The sequence below is a fragment of the Cricetulus griseus genome, chromosome 2 (assembly GCF_003668045.3).
Source record: "Cricetulus griseus strain 17A/GY chromosome 2, alternate assembly CriGri-PICRH-1.0, whole genome shotgun sequence".
In the NCBI taxonomy this organism is placed as follows: domain Eukaryota; kingdom Metazoa; phylum Chordata; class Mammalia; order Rodentia; family Cricetidae; genus Cricetulus; species Cricetulus griseus.
Window position 1 is genome coordinate 315065824 of NC_048595.1, and position 20707 is coordinate 315086530.

At 38.8% G+C, this 20707-nt stretch overlaps 1 protein-coding gene across 4 annotated transcripts in view; it reads left to right on the plus strand.

Annotated features, from left to right (window-relative positions):
- The first annotated feature begins 388 nt into the window (after positions 1-388).
- Poc5 (POC5 centriolar protein) overlaps positions 389-20707 on the plus strand; it is a 31859-nt gene continuing 11540 nt past the window's right edge. The window contains exons 1-9 of one of the 4 annotated variants that reach the window (XM_027401693.2): positions 389-657; positions 2323-2491; positions 3638-3733; positions 6229-6346; positions 10330-10535; positions 12403-12579; positions 14135-14239; positions 16502-16681; positions 17887-18040. In XM_027401693.2, the coding sequence (XP_027257494.1) occupies positions 3650-3733; positions 6229-6346; positions 10330-10535; positions 12403-12579; positions 14135-14239; positions 16502-16681; positions 17887-18040 (1024 nt within the window). In that variant the 5' untranslated portion in view covers positions 389-657; positions 2323-2491; positions 3638-3649. Of the gene's footprint in view, positions 662-2322; positions 2492-3637; positions 3734-6228; positions 6347-10329; positions 10536-12402; positions 12580-14134; positions 14240-16501; positions 16682-17886; positions 18041-20707 lie in introns of all 4 variants that reach the window. The other 3 variants (XM_027401692.2, XM_027401691.2, XM_027401690.2) reach the window with 3 other exon arrangements.

Below are 20707 nucleotides of genomic sequence, written 5' to 3' on the forward strand. Positions count from 1 at the left end.
AGAATTATATATGCTAAAACTCAGACTCCCTAGCCCAAACCTGAAGAAATCAATAGAGGTTGTAATTTTTGTACTTTTAAGAGCAGCTGCCGAGCCAGTGATTCTGTGGACAGCTTTTTGTGCATGGAACCTAAAACCCGAGGCCTCTCAACTGAACTGTCCGCCTTGTTCAAAACAAGCAGCACGCAGCTTTCACATCATCAACGAAATCTGTCTGCAGCGCCGCCCCGTAGTTCTCGGCCGCAGAGCAGCACTGAGCATGCGCTCTGTGCCGGGCCCTCAAGGCTGGCCTCCCTAAGACCCCGCCCCTCTACTCCTATTAAATCTTCTACTTCCGGCTTCTCCTGCCCACGGTCCGCAGACCAATCAAATGCAGGATTGTTGAGGCTCTGGACCAATGGCCAGGGCTTTCTTTCATCACTGCCCGCAGTTTAAAACTGTCAAGTGGCTGCTAGGATAGCAGGTGTGCTTGCGTGGTTGCGGCGGCGACGCTGGGGACGCCGCGAGTGAGGAGTCGGCTCTGGCGGAGACGGTGGGTACCGGCGGCGGCGGCAGCCCGGCCAGTTCCTCCCAGAGAAGACCGGGGACGTCATTCCTGGAGGTGCCCAGAAGAGAGGACGCAAGTGACGCCAACTGAGCTTCGCGGTTACCAGCCCAGTAGGTCCTGTTCTTAGGATGTGGGGAGCTAGTCAAACATGAGGTTGTGTTTTACTAAGAAATAGAATTAAATGGGGCTGGATTGGAGGGTCATGAACGAAAACTTGGAAGGGACTGTCTGCCCCCCCCCCGCATGCAGTTAGGATGGGGGATGTCACCTTCCTGCCAGTGACAATGTTGGTTCGGCCTCTGTCTGCATTTGAATTCCTGGAGCCCGCTTTTCAGCTAAGTTGTGCCCGTGGCAAAGAGGAGCATTCAGACCATCTTGTGGTTTCCTCTTAGGTTAGAGAATATTGAGGATGTGATGGAACAATGTGTGTCCCCGCTAAAGCAAGTGTCATTCTTCTGCTTTCGTTTCTGAACCCAAAGACTGAGGAAATGCTACTGTTGTCCAGTCTCAAGTTAATTATCATGCCTGTGTGCAAAGAGCAGGGTAAATGGCAGATACAAAAGCACAATCATTTTGAGTCTGTAGTATATATTTAAGAAACAATTTTTGATATCTGACCATATCGCCTCATTTGTTACTAAAATAATCCACAACTCCCAACTCTGGTTGCCTACCAGGTCTGCAAACAAATCAAAGGAAAATGAAATGAAAATTAAAACGAACCAGAAAATTAAAACTAAAACTCAATGGTTGGTTTGAAATCAGTGAAGCATTCATTCCTTGATGCGATCCGTGCTTATTTTATCATCCCTAAATGATTTAATGGAAGACAGTCATGGCTGATATTTAGTTTATTATCCTTTGTAGACACAGTAATACTGAATAAAACAAATTCCCCTTCCACAGTCTGGCTGCAACCTATATCTGTCCCTTCCACTTCAATGTCTTTATCTCTTGTTTATTTTCTTAGCAAGCTATAATGAAGGCCCGTTCTGGTAGCAACTGTAACTCACAAATGGCACAGCAACTTCCTCATTGGCAAGTTGAGGGCCATCCTTACCCCTGTTTTGTCTGTGACTCTCACGCTGCTGCCCACACAATTCCAGTGTCCTGGCTTTCTCTCTAATCATTTGCATCTTAAAAGTTAGCAGTTGTAGATTTAACTCTCTCCTCGCCGTAATGATAGTCCTTAACTTTATTAGGATTGTGATCTCCTCTGAAATCATATGGGAAGCTGGAAATCTTTCTAGAAAATACGCATGTATTTATACTCTAAAAGTATGTGCAGCATGTGTGTGCAGGAGAATAATTCTTTACCATACCACAATGGTGGTCCCATTCATTTCCCTTTATTTAGTAAACCCCAATAAGCAGTGCTTCCTCAATCTAAATCTTCAGCCTGCACTTGTAATACAGGTCTCCCACCTTTAGGTTCAGTTTGGGAACCATTACTACACTCTAGCCATTATGAATTGCAGTACTGGGAGGTGTGTACTGAGTAGCCAGTGTACCACATAACAGCTATCCCTGTGTGACCACAGTCAGCAGATTGATTCCCAGACACCTCAGTCTGCAGGTGCTCAAGAGACCGGTGTGATATGACATAGTATCTGCATATAACCTGTTACACTTACCATCCTTCACACTTTAAACCACCCTGATACAGTATAAATGCTGAGTAAGCAGCTGTTGCACAGTATTGTTTAGGAGATGGTGATAAATAAGTCTGCATGTTCAGTGCAAATGCAATTTTAAGAAATATTTTTGACCCTCAGTTGACTGGACCCATGGATGTGGAACCCAGAGACACTGAAGGCTGACTGTACTGTATGTCCACACCACAGCTTTCTTTACCCAGTGCTTCCAAGGTGACCTCATGCCAATATACCTGGTACTGAACTCATCACCCATTCTCCAAAGTGTCATCTTCCATTCCTTGATTCGGTGAGTAGTAGTATGATCCATACTGGACACCTTCAGTCGTCTTCACTTTCTCCTTTTATGTGGTCGTTGATCATGACCCCTCGTTTCCATCACCACAGCACAGCTGTCTCAGAGCCACACCTCACTTCCCCTTGCCAGTGCTACATTCTAGTTTAGGGACCTCATCTGTCTCGTAGGTCAATGATGAAAAGAACCTTTACTGCTTGGATTATTACAGCTGGCTCTCAATTGGTTTCTATGTTTTTAGAGTCCTAATCCTCCCTAAAGTTGTCAGAGTAATATTTCTTTAAAAAAAAAAAAAAAAAAAAAAAAAAAAAGGTATGTGTGGAGATGTAGCTCTGCAGTAGAGCTCTTGCCCTGGAATGATTCAGCCTTTTAATATGAAACATCATGATCTGAAATGTTCCTTTTTATTTCATCTTTACTCGCCTTGATTTGCTTCAGCCTAACCAAATGCCCTGGTTACTTTTAGCATGCACACCATGCCTCTGTATCTTGACGTATGCTCTGTTTTCATCTTTAGTCTGTCTTTCAGAATGGACCTGTTCATCTTTCAGATGTCAATACCAGGGCCATCTTGTCTACCTTACTGGTGTCCTGAGAGTTTGAATAGTTACTATTTGACTTTTAATTTCTTTTATATTTTTCTTTAGTTAAGACCTTTAATTTTCTGTGTGCATATCTTAGTATGTTGTAATGTATAAACTTAATTTTCTTAAAATAATATTCCCAAAATGTAAGTGTCTAAGGAAGGAAATTTACACAAACTGTTTGGCTGTCTTAGTTTAGTATCTACAGGAAAGTATGCCTTCCCTGGGATATCCCATAAGGCTGAAGAATGGTGACCACAGCTCTTCTCTCTAACAGACCCTGCAGGAAACTGTCCTGAGTATTTTTCTTTAACCTTTTATGCATTTAGCTCATCTCTTTCAGTGTATTATAAATGCACTAATGTTTGGAGTAAGGTTTGGGGGAGAGGAGAGCTGATGATTGTTGCCTGTAAGCACTCAACATGTTGAGTGGGTGATTTTTTAAATGACATGAAAAAATGTTTGCAAGTTAAAGCATTGCTCACTAGTGTGTATTTAAAAGCTTTGGCTTAAGCATTATGGGAAACAACCAAAGTTAACATGTGCTGTTTTATAGCTTCTGTACAAGATGTCATCTGATGAGGACAAATTCTCACTTCATGTTGCTCACAATGACTCTGATCATGACAGCTCTGTCTCCACAGACCTTCAGGTAGGAAGACATCTAAATTTATTACAGTTTTTTTTTAAAGCATAAAGCCCTGTGTAATGGTGTATGCCTTTAATCCCAGCACTGAGGAGGCAGAAGCAGGAGGATCTCTGAGTTTAAGGCAGCCTGGTCCACATAGAGAGTTCCATGACAGTCAGGGCTACAAAGAGATACCACCACCACCCCAAAAATAAAGTGTTAATTTGTGGTAAAACCAGACGTATATATTTATACTTACTGATTCCATTTACAATGAAATATTGTATTTATGACATTATTAAACTTAGAGAACTCTCTACTATTTTGGGGAGTATAGTGTAGGGAGACACTATAACCACGCCTCCTAGGGGCTGGCTACAGGTGTGCCTGACCACGCCCGTCAGGGTGACTTGGGAAAGGTTTAAAGGAATAGCCAAGGCACACGGTACTCTCTTGTCTCTGCTGCTTCGGCTCGCTCTGGTTTCGTGTTGGTTGGCATTTACTTATTAACGATATCCTGACTATTACAGGCTACATATTATTTATTCACCATACTAGTATAATGTTGTAAGTTTCAGAAAATAGCCATGAGCTGTTCAAAAGATTTTCTAAAAAGGCTTTCACACAGTGAAATGTTCCTATTTAACTGCCTCTGCTGAATGCCCTCATTCTTAATATAAAGTAACAGAACATCAGCCCATCTGAGGTTCTAGAGCCCAGAATTCTCCCATGTTCTGTGCAGTGAGGTTCTGGTTCCGTTTGCCACAACATTTGGCATAATCTGCCACCTTAATTGGACACTGACAGACAAGTTAGGAGCCCGACTAGGTAAGGTGTCATATTTACATGAGAGAGTCAAAACCCAAAGACAATGTTTTCTAACTGCCTTAGCCGGTGGGAGATAGGAGAAATAAATGACCATTTGCCCAGGTCAAACCCTGGGGCTTATTAATGACAGGAATAAAGGAGAAATGGGTATTCATTAGTAAGTCAACTTGGAATTCTGTATATTATTTTATTAGGGTCAACTCACATTTAGGTTTCTAGAAACCAACGAATGCCTTGTATCTTATCCACATTTATCAAGTTAGGGTTGTCTTTTATTTTAATAACTTAAAAACTTGGGATTTCCTTTTATTTTAACAACCAGGTATAACTGTAGTTCTTTTAATTTAAGAATATTTAAATCTTTTTAAAGAATTAGAATTACTTTTGTCATCAATAATTTAAAAAATTATAATTAATTTACTATAATTTAAAAGAATTGTAACTACTTTGGACATCATGATATGCCAAATGAATTTTTTTTTCCTGACACAGAGTTTCACTTTGTAGCTTCAAGTTATCCTGGAACTCTCACTGTTTAGCCCAGGCTAGCTTCAAACTCCTGGTCCTCTTATCGCCACTTCTTAGTGCTACAATTACAGGTGTTTTCATCTGCACCTGCTGCACCTTCTACTTAATCCTAGAAAACAGTTAAATCTTGGGTTTTATTGCTTTGAAGGGGTGTCACTAACAAAGCATTGGTTATAGACATGTGAAGAGGGCTCTGGTGTTAGCGTTTTCTGTCAGCTGACTTTCTTTTGTCACTCCATAGGTGTCTTCTTTTCTTCTTCCATAACATTAATGTACACTGCATAAAAAAATGTATTTCTTTCACCTAGTGCTCAATGCATATGTGTAATAAATAGAGTCCAAGTTGAAACTCAAACCATCTCACTCTTTCACATTGAAATTTTACAGTTTTCAGACAGAATAGTACAAACTCCTTTTATAGTTTTACCTAAAATTCCAATACTAAAAGAAAGCTATAATCATACTGATTTATTTTATGAACTCAAATCCATGGCATTTTCCTTTAACAACAGCAGCAAAAATAAGCAAGCTACCCCTGTGAGTATGGGCTTGAATCTAGGCAAAAAAATCCTATGTAGTTTCATAAGCTTGAGAATCCAGTTTGCTTCTTTTGAGTTACATAATATCAAGAGAATTCTGGTACCTTGTGTGGTGGTAAATGCCTGTAATGCAAGCACTCAGGCTTAGGCAGGAAAATTGCAGGCTTACTAGAGACCTGGGTTACATAGCAAGTTCTAGCCTGTGGAATGTAGGGAAATTCTGCCTCAAAATAAGAAAGGAAGAAAGGGTAAAAGGTAAGAACCGAAGAGAGAAAATATAAGCTGAGTCTCAATTTAAATACTTGAATTGAAAGTAATAGTGTTTTAAAGCATGTCTTATCTCATCTTCAGTTAAATTGATATGAAACATAACAAAGAAGAGAGAGAAAATATTATATTGAATCACTAATATCCATTACATCTTTAAACTTTTAATTGTATGTAAAAGTCATACCAGAAGTACTCAAAGGAATCAAGCTTAGCATAAGAGAGAAATTTTTCTGTATTGTGGTAAGAACATGACTATTACGTGGTTAAGTAGATTTCTTAACACAACAAAAAATTGAGTGGTTGGATGCAGCATTATAGCTGTCATAATACATCACTGTGATTGGCTTCTCATAGGAAGAGTATGAAGAGCTGCTCCGCTATGCTATTGTGAATCCAAATGTTGAGTCCAGTGCTTCACAGCCGTCTCATCCGAAGGGAGAAGTGGCACCAGACAGATTTCCTACACTAGCAGGTATGCTTTGCTAACCAGGTTAGGTACAGTTTTCAGGATACCACGTAAGATTCTGAGTTTGTCAGTGATGCTGATGGGACTGTGGAAATGTTCCTCACCATCAGTGGTTTCTTCCCAGTCCATGGTGTAAAGCAGTATCTATCACATGGGGCCTGCCTTATATTTACTGTGTTGTCCCTGGCACTTTTGACAGCTAGATTTTTATTTAAACTTCAGTTGACTTTTAACTTTATGAAAATTACTAAAGTCAAAGCAACCCAGTAGTGATTATCTCTTAGTGGATTATGTTATATTCCAGTTCTTGAACCAGAAGTTTTATGCCGAGATTACTTTGAAAACTAAATGCCCAAGCCCATCTTTAAAGATGATCTGGACACCTCCCTCAGGATCCCTTAAGTTACTCTATGAACCACATACTGGTACTCTGTCAGCAGTATTTATGTGGGCATGGAGGATAGTTTGGATTACAGCCCAAAGGTGGACCTTTGTGAACTGTCAGCAGTAGATCTGGTATCTGATACAAGCCAAGTTGTGCTTAATAGAAGGGTTAAACTGATACAAGCCAAGTTGTGCTTAATAGAAGGGTTAAAGGTAGAAACAAAAAGGAAGTTCTTTTTACCTCTTCACTCCTTATTTAGTAAAGTACAAGCTCAAACAGCTCATTCTGAATAAGCACTGTTTTTCATGTATATTTACTCATGTACGTGTGTATGTACATGCACATGCCAGCAAGGGTCTGTTCTTTCCTTCCACTGTGTTCTAGGGATTGAACTCAACATTTTCAGGCTTAGCAGAAAGCTCCTTACCCACTGAGCCTTCTTATGATCCCTGAATAAACATTCTTTGAGAGGGCTAAGACAGCAACATGGGCAGTCATTGTATAGTTGGCTTGCCTCCAAGGATAACTGTCCTTGAAGGTGCATTTCACAACCCACACAGAGGCATAGGGTTCCTGGGTTTCTGCTGAGTCACAGCCTTAATGTCTGGTACTCATTCCCTGTTTGTAGATCCCCGCCCGCACAGCATGTTCCTATCTTTAGACTACTGCACTGGAACAATAGATAGGACCATATGACCATGACTTCAAATAAATAATTTACTGTGAGAATCTTTTTCTACCCAAATTTCAATTCCTTTACTTGGGTTTACTCATTATACATCATGCTGTCAGTCATATTTTGGTTACACTGAGAACCTTAACATATAGTTCCCACTGACCAAACTAAAGTACTGCAGATCGATTAATATAAACAGGCAAGGGCTGGGAAGAGAGCTAATAGGTCAGGTGCTTGCCATGTAAGCTTGAGGATTTGAGTTTGAAATTCCCAGAGCACATGTAAAGCCAATACAATAGTGTAAGTCTGTAATCATAGTGTTCCTACTAGCAAGGTGAAAAGGCAGAGACAGGAGAATTCCCAGAAGTTCACAGGCCGGATAGCTGGCATGCTCAGCAGTGAACAACAAAGAGGCCCTGTCTCAAACACGGTGGAAGGAGAGCATCTCCACAAACATGCCATGGCACGTGCATACTCATCACATAAGCACACAGACCGTGTGTGTGTGTGTGTGTGTGTGTGTGTGTGTGTGTGCGCGCGTGCACGCTTATAGAGATTATATATTAAATTGATACATAGAAAGTAATCACAATGTCCTCAAACAAAGAAGTACAGTTGGGCAATAATATTTGGCCTCTGTAACAATCAGGGAAATGCAAATCAAAGCCATATTGAGATTCCCATCTCACCCCACAGTAAAGCTGTCATCCAGAACACAAAAACAACAAATGCTGGTGAAAATACAGGTAAAAGGTAGACTCTTATACACTGCTGATTGGGAGTGTGGACTCATGCAGCCACTAAGAGAATCACTGTGGAAATTGTTCTTAAAACTAAATGGACACAAGTTATGAAAAATGATTTAAAGTTAGCTGCTTCTCTAGTTCTAAGTCTTCCATGGAACTTTTTTTTTTTTTTGATGGTAGATAAGTGCATAAAATATATCCAAAGTATAAAATTTAATGTGGAGTTTTACAGCTTCCATTCTGAATGCCAATTCTAAGTGTATTGTGTTGTATAGTCTTTGGACCCAGTTAATTTTCGTGTGTGATTTTATTTATTTGCAAGGTGTTTTTTTTTTAAATAAAAAAGTTTATAAAATTTAAAAAATAAACTAAAACTAGAACTACCATATGACCCAGCTATATGCCCCTGGATATACACTCAGGGAAATCCAAGCTATAAAATCAGAGAACAATGGAAGGTTTTTCAGCCATGAAAAAAAAAATCATAGTGTTTGCAGAAAAATTAATGGAACCTGAGAATCATCCAGTTAAACAAAACAAACCAGGCTTAGAAAGACAAATACTTCATGTTTTTTCACATGTGTGGAATATGGATTTTTTTTAATTTACATAAAAGACATAAAAGTAGAAGGAGTACTATTTAAAAGGGAGAGGACCAGAGGAGCAGGAAGAACAGCAGAGTAAGGAAGGGATGGGTATGTTATCTGCATGCCTGAGAATGTCACAATGAAGCCAATGTCTTGTACAGTGATACACATGTTTTCTTTTAAGTAGCTCAGTTTAATTTTAAGACCCCCTTTTTTATTTTATTTATTTATTCATTTATTTGGGCAGGAAATAACCCTATAAAAGAAAGTGCAATGGAAGCTGGAAAAGGTTGTGATATTTCTAGCCATTCAAAATCAGATGGGATGACATTTCTTTAGTTTGTTTCATTAATTACAGTGTACTAACAGGAATAATGTCAGCATATTACTTAGTAACTAGACTTTTAAAATGCTATTGTTGCTAGTTTACGTGATAATATTAAATCTTGGGTAATGTCATTGCAGGTGGTCTTTCAGTTATATGATTCTTAAGTTATATGATTCTATTTTGTAAATGGTGAACATATATTTTCCTCAACAATAAAAGCACAAAACCTATTGGACATGGTGATGGAATATGCTTATAATTCCACCACTTAAAACATTGAGACAAGAGATTAACCAGTTTAAGGCCAACTGGGCTACATAGGCCCTATTTCAGAAAACAAACAAAAGGAAGAAAGCAAATATATATTACATAGGAGATATATAACTTAGGAAATAATTTTCCTTCTTACATGAAGTTCTGGAAAGATTTGCTTTTAAGTAACAAGTTCTATAGTAATTCTGTCCTTGATTCATTCTGCAAGAAAGAGAGGAAAGCCCTTCATACAGTCCTGGTTACTAGAATCTTTATAGCTAGTGTGGGATACATGAGAAATGGTGATGGATGATGTCTAATTCTAGTAAATCTGTGACAGAATATTGACTTTTCTACTTTATGCTTTTTAGAGATAGAGGCCAGTCATCTCTCTGGCTCTGGTTCTCTCCCACTCACTGGGTAATGGCAAGTGATGAGAGCTGTGTGTATATGTACATGTATGTAGATTGGCAAACATATTTCTTATCCATAGTATCTGATAAACTAACTAGGCCCTGTATATCATCAAATCTTAGCAATGTTAAGGCCAGTTCCAGCACTGAATATAAAGTAACCACCTTCATGTGGTCAATTAACTTTCTGAGCCTCTGTTTTTTCCTTAACGTTGAGAAAATACCTACCTCTTAGGATGGCAGGTGTGAGCTAACTCTTACACATTTTTATCACAGGAACATACAAAGTATTTTGTTAATGTTAATGTCATGATGTGTCTTTCAGTTCAGACTGGACCAGATATGACACATGCTTGTTTGTCGGAGATGTTTGTGAAGGGTGGAAGAGGTATAGGGGACATCTCATGCCAGTAAAACCTCAATCAGTGACAGTACTAATATCACAGTTACCCATACTGAAGTAAACCTCAAGGGTAATGTTTCTGTGTTTTGATCAGCCTCCAGAGTTCACAGACATCTTGTAGCCTTTTGATATTATTTTGCCAATTAGAGAATTTTCCATTTGACCTGGCTGCTACTTGATTGCTTTGCCTTTCTTCTAGGGTCATCACCAGTCTTGTCACCCAGGAAGCCCTCTCACCCAGTCATGGATTTTTTCAGTTCACATATTTTAGGTGACTCTTCCTCACCAGCCTCTGCTTCTACTCGTACAGATGTCCATGAAATATTGGTTGGTGATCATCTTGTTTCTGATGAAAATCTTCAGAAGGTGGAGAGTGTACTTGACATCTGGAGTTCAGGTCTTAAGGTATTGCCCTTGCTCTACTGCAGTATGTGTGTAGTCTGACACTTGAGCCTACTAGGATGACCCATCCGGGGTCTTAAATTTATACTTCTAAGTCTTTAGTGCACATATGAACTGCCTTGGCATCTTGTTAAACTGTGGGTTGGTACTCAGTATGTTTTAGGTAGGGCCTAAGATCACATGTTATATGCTCCTAGGTACTATTACTGGTTTCTAAACCATACTTTGAGTTGCAAGGTTTTAAGGAGTTGCTAGGATGCTATGTGTTCCACCACATTTCTTGTGTGTTTTAAAGGACTTCTTGATATGATGTTCAGCAATGACTGGCACTATTTCAGTCTCTTCAGACCCTAATTATGACAAATAGAGGCTTAGGAGGGCCATACACCTGGAGTCCCAGCTGTTTGGGAGGCTGAGATTGGAGGACCTTTTATATTTAAATGGTATATACTTTACCAATGTATATTAATTTTATAGAAGCCACAGTATATGTCTGAACAATCTATGAAAATATTTTTGTTTAGTGATGTTAATAGCCTGTCAATAAAACAGTATTACAGAAATGTCCTGATTTTCCCTTTTTAAAAAAATAGAGGGAGCTGGAGAGATAGTCCAGTAGTTAAGAGCAAAAGTACTGCTCTTGCAGAGGGTTGAAGTTCAATTTCCAGCACCCTTACAGTGGGTCACAAGCTACTAGAACTCTAGCTCCAGGACATCTGAAACCTCTGTTCTCATGGTTCATGTTCACATACAGAGACTTACACATGATTAAAAACAAATGTCTTTTTAAGTAATATGATTTAACTATTGTAAAAATGGAGAAAAAGAGCTTTTCTGAAGCATATAGTTAGGTAGTTACATACATAAAATGCTGATCACGTGAATTCTGTGACATCTATATCTTCCTGTTTTTGAACCTTAAACTCTAGAAATATTCTGGCAACAGTTTCTACTATCCTCCCTCGGAATGGTTTCATGGTATCAGAATAGAAGAAATCTATTGCATATTGTACAACCAGCCATTCAAACTATTCTTTGTTCAGATAACCAATATTGGAGGTTTTTGTTGTTTTTAGATGTCATTGATTACTTGGTGTTTTTACTCATAAAAGTCAATAAGGTGAATGGGCTTAGCTCTTTGTTGTAAGATGACTACCATGGTAAATTGGTTTTTTTGCTTTGTTTTGTTTTTATTTTAAATAGAAAGAAAACCGTGGTAAATTGTTTGGGGGATAACTTCAGCACCATGATTTCAATACCACTACCACCACCACTAATCAGCCAGTCATTGTGCCTCAGCTTAGCCCATACTTCACCTGATCCATATTTTTGTTGTTGTCGTTTAAATTTTTTTGACATTTTCTTTTTTTTAATCATATGTGTAGGGATGTTTTACCTCTGTATGTAAGTGCATCCATGCTTGCAGTGTCCATGGGGTGACAGGAGAAGGTATCAGATCTCATAGGACTAGATTGCAGATGGCTAGCCAGCATATGAGTGCTAGGAAGAGCAGCCAGTGCTCATAACTGCTGAGTCATCTCTTCAGCCCTACCTAATCTATTTTAGTATGAACATTTAAGTCTATAACTACACAAAAGAATTTAGTGAATGAAACCTGAATTTTTTTTAAAAGTCATAGATTTCATACAAAGTAGCATAAAATGGGAGAAAAGGTAATTCCCTTGATATGGTGAATGAAGTGTGAAGAGCCATAGCTGTTGAACTTGCAAACATCATTTATTAGTATGTTGTGATTTTTTTTTTAGTAGCTATTGTGTTGACCTGATCTTTTTTAATGTTTATTTTCAGTTTAACTTTAAGCATGGTTTGAAAGAACAAATGACTTACGTTCAATATGTTTTCTTTTCAGACAAACATTATATCTGAATTAAGTAAGTGGAGACTTAATTTTATTGACTGGCACCGAATAGAGATGAAAAAGGAGAAGGAAAAACATGTGGCACTTGTAAATCAGCTGTCGAACCAGATCGCTGACTTGAAGGAGCTGCAAAAAGCCTTTGAGATCTCCCTCGGGAGAAAGGATGAGGTCCTCTTTTCTATGCCTCCCTTTAAATGAAACTCAGCAGACTGTCAGTGGACATACAGTTCTGAGAACTATGCTTGTCCTGCTCCCATAAGACAAAGAGAGAAGCTAATCGCACAGCCATGGGTTTATTCTTATTAGACACGAGTATCATGGGGTTCCATACTGACCTCTGGATTTGGTGTTTCCTGATGCTTTAAGAACCTGTTCAGTGTAGATGTAGACATACTAAGCTTTTCTACCTTATCGGTTTTTTGTAACTGTCATTAACATCAAGGAGCCAGCATTACCTACATTCTTCATCCTTGCAGATGATAGTATAATAAGCATCTCAGATTCTGTCAGTGAAATGTATTTGTTCATTGATGGAGATAAACACAGAAAATACTCTCTTGGCTTCTTAAAAACCTGAGGGTAGAGTTCAAACTGGTCAGAGTTTTTTTTGCCTCCTGATCCCTTCTTAAGCAATAGTAGGCAGTGAGTCTGTGTCCTGCTGACTCACATCTGTTTATGGATGAGAATGTGCTAGCTGTCACCCAGGAACTTGGGGCAGACGCCTCAGCAGCTTGCCCCAGTCAGATAAAAGTGGCAGGTTTATTATTGCTTGACTTTTTGAGACAGCGTCTCACTGTGTCGCCTGGGCTGGCCTTGAACTCAGTGTGTGGGCCAGGCTGCCCTCTCAACTGGAAGTCCTTCTGACTGTCTCCCAACTTGGGGGATTATAAACAATGCACACAGTAGGCAAGATGATGTTTTTCAGATGTACATTGTTACTGGTGTTTACTGGTATAGTATAAAATCACACATTCTGTGTAGTTGGCTTTGTTTGAAACATTGTCAGTCATTTTCTCTGTTATCTTCAAAGTTTCTAATTTTTCTGACGTTGAAGTATCATACAAAATGAGTATGCTTATGTTCTGTTTATGAAAATGGATAAAATGGACAGCCATACATTCAGTTTAAGACATAGAATGTAACGGACACTTTGACTGACTGCCCTTCCTTATTTAGAAAGGGAAAGCAAGTCTGGGCATGGTATGCATGTGATCTCTTTATTTAAGAGGTAGAGGCAATGAGGATCACAGGTTCAAGGCCAGCTGGGAACCAGCAAGACTCTTGTCTGAATGGGGAAAACATAAAGTAGGACTCAGGATCTTGTAATAAGTGTGGTTTACGGGGTCCTTTTAATGTGTCTCATTTCAGATACACCTCAGTAATGTAGTTCACTGAAAAAGAGTTTATCCCAGAGGTTAAATGCCTGCAATTCCAGCACTCAGAACTCTGAGGCAGGAGGAGGAACACAAGTCTGAGTCAAGACTAAGCTTATAGTGAGACAGTGTCAAAAACAGAAAGGAAGATAAGCTAATTGATGAACAGAGTGGATACCCATAACTGTTCTCTATAGCATTTTTACATGAGAACATCACTTTATGAAAATGAATAAACTGAGCTGCCAGGCACCACCTATCTTAAGACACAATAAAACACATAACGATGTATGTCCTTTGCACAAGTCAGTTGCTGCTATCATCAGTAACTGGGTTACTACTGTTTGCAGGTGATTTCCAGCTTGTCTCAAGCCATCAGCAAGCAAAAGGAAAGGATAGAGTTAATGAAAGCTTTCTTGCACTGGCGAATTGGCCATGTCAAATCAAGACAAGATGTAAGTATAAAAAAGATGACCACTGTCAGTTATTAGACTTCTAATCAGAGAGACTTAAGGGTGAACTACTAAAATTCTTGCTAAAGTCAAGATTTGTAATCTAATGAGTAATAAATTAGGTTCGTAATGTTGCTCTGATTTCAAAGTCATTTGATTTTGATGCATTTAGAACAATACATCTCAGATTGTATTGACGTAGGGCATACATATTATGACAGATGAGCCATTTGCTGCTTCATTGTAGTTTAATAAGGATTGTACCTAACATTAATACCTTGGTAATGCAACTCTTTAAGAGACCTAACCTTGAAAGTGGTTATTTGGAAAGAGAATTTATAGCCTTAAACAGGTCATCTGCTTCCTCTATTGTTTCTGCTTCTGATACACCTAACAACTTGTAACAGCATGTATGTGTAGTTCCCCCTACTCACCAGGCAGACGCAGAGGAAGCACTTGATCCCAATATGTAAGCCCAGCCTGGACAATATAACAAGACACTGGCTCTAAAAGAAATGCTGATAATAATAAATACCTAAGTACAACCTCTTCATAGACAGACATTACTCTATTTGTACATAAAACATGAGAATTAAAAAAGGTCATATTAGATAGGTTTTTACAAGTTTATAGCTGAGTATCATTATTTTCATTAAGTAAATACTGAAACAAAACATGAGAATTAAAAAAGGTCATATTAGATAGGTTTTTACAAGTTTATAGCTGAGTATCATTATTTTCATTAAGTAAATACTGAAACAGTATATCAAAAATAGTGATATTTGTTCTTTATTAAAATAATAAAGAACAGTACTAAGGCCAGACATATTTATATGTACTGTGATCTCAGCAATTGAGAGGCTGAGGCAGAAGGATTGTGAATTGTCAGTTTAACATGCAGAGCAAGACTGTCTTTGAAAGGACAAAACACTGTTAAAAGTTGTTAAGTGGGACTGGAGAGAAGGCTAAGCAGTGGAGTGCATGTTGTTCATGCAAAGGGCCTCGGTTGCCAGCACCCACATCAGGTGGGTCATAACCAGCTGTAACTCCAGGGGATCCACCACCTCTGGCTTCGATGGGTACCTGCACTCATGCACATGGACACACATATACACAAAATTTAAAATAAAATACTTTGTTTAAAACATAGAAAAATATGAGTGCAATATATATATATATATATAATATATATATATATATATATGCACAAAAAAGAAAGGATGTAGAAATCTCTGATTATAGAAAATGAATATAGAGAATATGGGCTATGTTCACATAGCCAATGAGTAGTACTAAGAGATGAATGCTTAAGGAGAAAATTATCATGAATCTCCTTTAAGAGTACCTCGTATTAACCTAAGTGGATAAAATGCACATTCATCACATTGAAACAAGCTATCTAAGGGTTAGGAGCATGGCTCAGTCAGTAAAGTGAAAGCACGAGGGCCTGAGCTCACATTCCTAGCACCCAAATCAAATCCAGGCATAGCAGCACTGAGGCACTAGATGGAGGATGGAGGATCCCTAGAACTCAGTGGCTGCCCTAGCTGAATGGGTCTCTAAAAATAAGGTGGAGAAATACAGAAAGATAACCTACATGGACCTCTGATCTACACACACATACACATGTGTGCATGCCCATGTGTTTAATCTATCAAATATATAGACATATAATGAGAATATGTATTTTAAAATGTGTTTATAATTGTCAAGTTGCCATTACTTTTGAATAGTATTTTAATTTTAAGAAAATTAAGAAGCGCAACTACTTGAAAAACATTCACTGATAAAAGGAAAATAGTTTCTTTGTTCAGCTTGGTGTTGTGGAGGGTGACAATGTGAATTAAGTAACTATTTCCACCAAACAAAAAGGAAAAGTAGCACCGCCTGAACCATAGCCACCACCCTTTTACTTCCCAGCCATTCTGTTACACTTCAGTTCCTGCTTTCACCTAAAGGTCCTACAGATTCTCAACTAAGGTGACAAGTTTCTTGTTTTTTCTTTGACTTCATAAGCCATGTTGAGCTGTGGTATCATGGTTAAGAGCACAGGTTCTAGAACCAGGTGAGCCTGACTACTACTTCCTGCCTGTGTGGCCAAGCTGGTTACTGAATCTCTCTAAGCCAGTTTCCCATGTGCAACAGCGTGATTATATAGGATTAGTGATAACCACTGTGTACTTCCCACTGTGCCATTTTTTGTTACACTGCCCATATAGTTACCAGTTCTCTGTGGTTCTGAGGTTGGATGTTGCTTTTGTTCAGGTCTATGAAGGTAAACTGGCAGACCAGTACTTCCAGAGAACTTTGCTGAAGAAAGTCTGGAAGGGCTGGCGTTCCGTGGTACAGAGGCAGTGGAAAGAAGTGGTAGAACGGGCATGCCAAGCAAGGGCTGAAGAAGTCTGTGTGCATATCTCCAATGATTATGAAGCCAAACTTGCTGTGGTAAGCTACTTTTTAAGCAAGAACACAGCCCACAGAATCAAGTAAGCAGGGCTTATGGGGCTCACAGAAACTGAAGTGACAATCACCGAGCCTGTGAGGGTCTGAGCTAGGTCCTCTGCATTACCTTATGGTTGTATAGCTTGGTGTTCTTCTGGGACTCGTAACAGTGAGAATAGGGAGTGTCTCTGACTCTTTTCCCTGCTCTTGAGACCTTCTTCTTCCTAAGGGATTGCCTCATCCAGCCTTGCTATGTGCGTTAGTGCCTAGTCTTGTAACTTGTACTATGTTTGGTTGATATCCCTGGGAGACCTGCTCGTTTATGAAGGGGAGTGGAGGAGGAATGGATCTGGAGTAGAGGAGGAGTGGTGGGGAACTGAGAGGAGTGGAGGGAAGGGAAACTGATCAGTGTGTAGTATATGAGAAAAGAACAAATAAAAAAAATAAGATTTCTACTTTTGTATAGCAGAATTATATAGACTCACTATAAGTTAGGCTATGATTTTTAGTGTCCAAGAACAAAACTTTAAAGATGTTTATCTTTCTTAATTTAAATAAACTAGCTCCTATATAAATTCGATATAAAGCAAATGAATTATTTTTCCTCTGACTTTCAATAATAGAATTCACATTGTTTCCATAGGAAATCATTTGGATCATGAAAAGGGAAGAGACATACACATGCATCCACCCACACACGTGTACAAACACATACAAAAATAAATAAATTTTATAATATATATAACCTCTGCATTTCATAATAGCATATAGAAAAGATGTAATCTTTTTAGGTTTGGTCTATGAGAAAGTGGGTTTTGCCAAAATTCACTGTGTACTTTAGATTCTGTAAATAAAACATTTGCTTTTGAGAAATTCTGTTAATATTACAAGAATTGTAGTTAGTTTTTTCCTCTCAAAGGAATATGGGTCATGTGTGGCTTATATGAATGTATTTTATTTGATATCTTGCATAAAAGTTGTATAGTTTAAAAAGAAACAAAAAAGCTACATTTTTGTTGGGCATGGTAGCATATATCTGTAATCTGAGCACTTGGGAGGTAGAGAGATAGAAGGATGATTTCAAGGTCATCCTTGACTACATAGCAAGTTAGAGACCAACCTTGGCTACATAGGACCCTGTCTCCAAACATTAAATAGATAAATAGCAAAGAATAACATTAGTCTTCCGTCTTTGTGTAATTCTTTAGTTATCTGGAGCTTTGGAAAATGCAAAAGCTGAGATTCAAAGAATGCAACAGGAAAAAGAGCACTTCGAAGACTCCATGAAGAAAGCGTTCATGAGGGGGGTGTGCGCATTAAACCTGGAAGCCATGACCATATTTCAGAACAAAAATGATGCCGGTGAGTAGTTTATGGAGTATTCTCTGCTTAGTTTCAGAAGGAACTTGAGGGGAATAAACGACTGTTTCTATCCTTCAGTGAGTGTGCCTTGTCTCTGTATTACTCGTTTGTACTTTCATAGGCTTGTGTCCAACTTGAAATCCACCATAATAGTTAGCTTATTCATTGTACCTGGTGCTTTAGAGCTGCTGAATAGAATTCCCAATTCTTACTTAAGCTCACTGTCAAAATGATTCCTTCCTTCCTTCCTTCCTTTTATTTATTTATTAATTTATTTATTTGAGACAGCATCTAGCTATATAACCCAAGTTGGCCTCAAATTCATGTCCTGCTTCAGCCTCCTGAGAACTGAAATTTTAGACATGCATCACCATGTACAGTCAAAATAATGCTTAATTTTAACATTTAACATTTTGAGGTCAGCCAAGGTGGTTATAGTGCACGACTTTAGTCCCAGCACCTGGGAGACAGAGGCAGGTGAATCTCTGAGTTTGAGACCAGCCTGGTCTACGAGAGCTCGTTCCAGGACAGCCTTTAAAGCGGCAGAGAAACCCTGTCTCAAACCAAAACAAAAAACAAAAACAAAAACATTTTGAAGTTATCTTAACTAATAATTTTAATGCCTCTAAACATGAAATTTCTGTTTTCATCTTTGCATACATTTCATAGACAAGTTTGTTGATTAAATATTCCTAACCTAGTCATAGTTTTCTAAAACTTATTTTATCAGTAAAATATTTTTTTAAGTCTATGTAATACCTGGAGTCTCTTTGTAATAGTTTTGTCTGCATGGATTAGAACACATGACCACAACCATTTGCTACCAGGTTCTGGTGGGGCCAGTTCCCTCATTGAGCTTTAGACCCCTTATCCAAGCAAAGCCCATGCCATACCTGCTTCAGGGGATTCTTACAGAAAGGCAGTAAAGGAGCAGAAGGCACTGTAAGACAAGAGTGGTCATGTAAGACCCTGTTGTCATTTTAAGTCGGCCTCCCAAGCTCTTCTTTAGTATTCCTAATATTACATCCTTACATCCAACTGGGGCACTTTGCTAACTTCATGTTACACTATGATTTGATTACACTTTTGTGAAAAATGTGTTTGTGTTTGGCTTGCCTTCATCTTAAAAGTGTCACCAAACATTTATTATTTAAGGCACAAATGGTACTGGGTGGTAGTGTTTGGGTACATCTTTCTATTAGAATTAACCATGACTTGTTTCCATAGACAGGTTAGACGGTAGCAACTTAGAATGATGAAATCTCAAGGATGACTAGTGTATCTTACTAATGCCCAAATAGTTTGGTTACCACACTAACCAGTTACTTTTTATTTGTTGCTTTTTCGTAGTATTTATGTATTTGTTTATCTGTTTGGGGAAATGAGGGCATACACAGGCCATGGCACACATGTGGAGGTCCGGGGACAGTCTGAAGGAGTCAAGTATCCTCCCACCAACCTGCAATTGTACTCAGGCCATCATGTTTAGTGACAAGCCCCTTTGCTGGAGGAGCCATCTCACCCACTCCCATAAATCTGATGGGTGCTTTTGTGACACAGGCAGAGCACAACAATAAGACTTAAATGCTATTTGGGAGTTAGCTTATTTATGAGAGTTTGATTTCATTAAAATGATTTCAGGCCAGGTATTGGTGGTGCACACTTTTAATCCCAGCACTCGGGAGGCAGAGGCAGGCGGATCCCTGTGAGTTTGAGGCCAGCCTGGTCTCCAGAGCGAATGCCAGGATAGACTCCAAAAGCTACACAGAAAAACCCTGTCTCAAAAAAAAAATTTCAGTCCCATGAAAACTTATCTAGTTTTCGTGCCTTCATTCTAAAACATCCTTAAAATGATGGATGTAGACTTTTCAAGCAGTTTTAGACACAGTTTTAGTGAGAAAGATGTCTCCCCGTGAAAGAGATAATCTGTAAATAAAACTTCATAAATGGCCTTTCATCAGTAAGAGCTGGTCACCTCTGACCTTTTCTCTGGTTTTAAGTCATGGACATCTGCCATGCAAAGTTACTTTCTGCCAAAGACATGTTAAATCTCTGTGAGAGGGTGCAAGGGAGAGGATGCATGCATGCATGTGTACAGTTTTCAATTTATAAGTGGTATTTTATGTGGAATAGTTGCTTTCACCAGTATTGGAAGGATCTTTGAACTGTAACCATTGTTAAACTTTAACAAGGTCACTATTACTGTGTATAATGCGCATATCACTGAAAGTCAGGCCTTTGGATGGAAAGAAGACATGCTCTGTAATACAATGTCTCCTTCAGTGTCTACAACATCTCGATACCTTTTCAAATCCAGAGATAGATAGTTCAGGTGAAAACTAGCCAAATTCTAATTTTGAGGGGGAAAAAAACAGAAATTGGGTTAAGGCCCCTGTCCTACCTTCTGAAAGTTGACTACATTCACTCCTAGATCCAGGGACAGGTCCCTTTGTGAGGCAGCCAGAGTCCCCACAGCTGGGTCAGCAGGCAGGTGCTTTTACTCATAATCTGTGTCTCATTTATTTCTGACTTGCTAAAATAATCAAGAGTGAAAGCACCTTGTTTTTGTCAGAATAGAAGTAGTAATTGAAATGAGAAGGATGTTGAAATGGGAAATAGTTGCAAAGCTCTAAAGCAGGCCATTTGTCAGGATGGCTGTGTGAAATG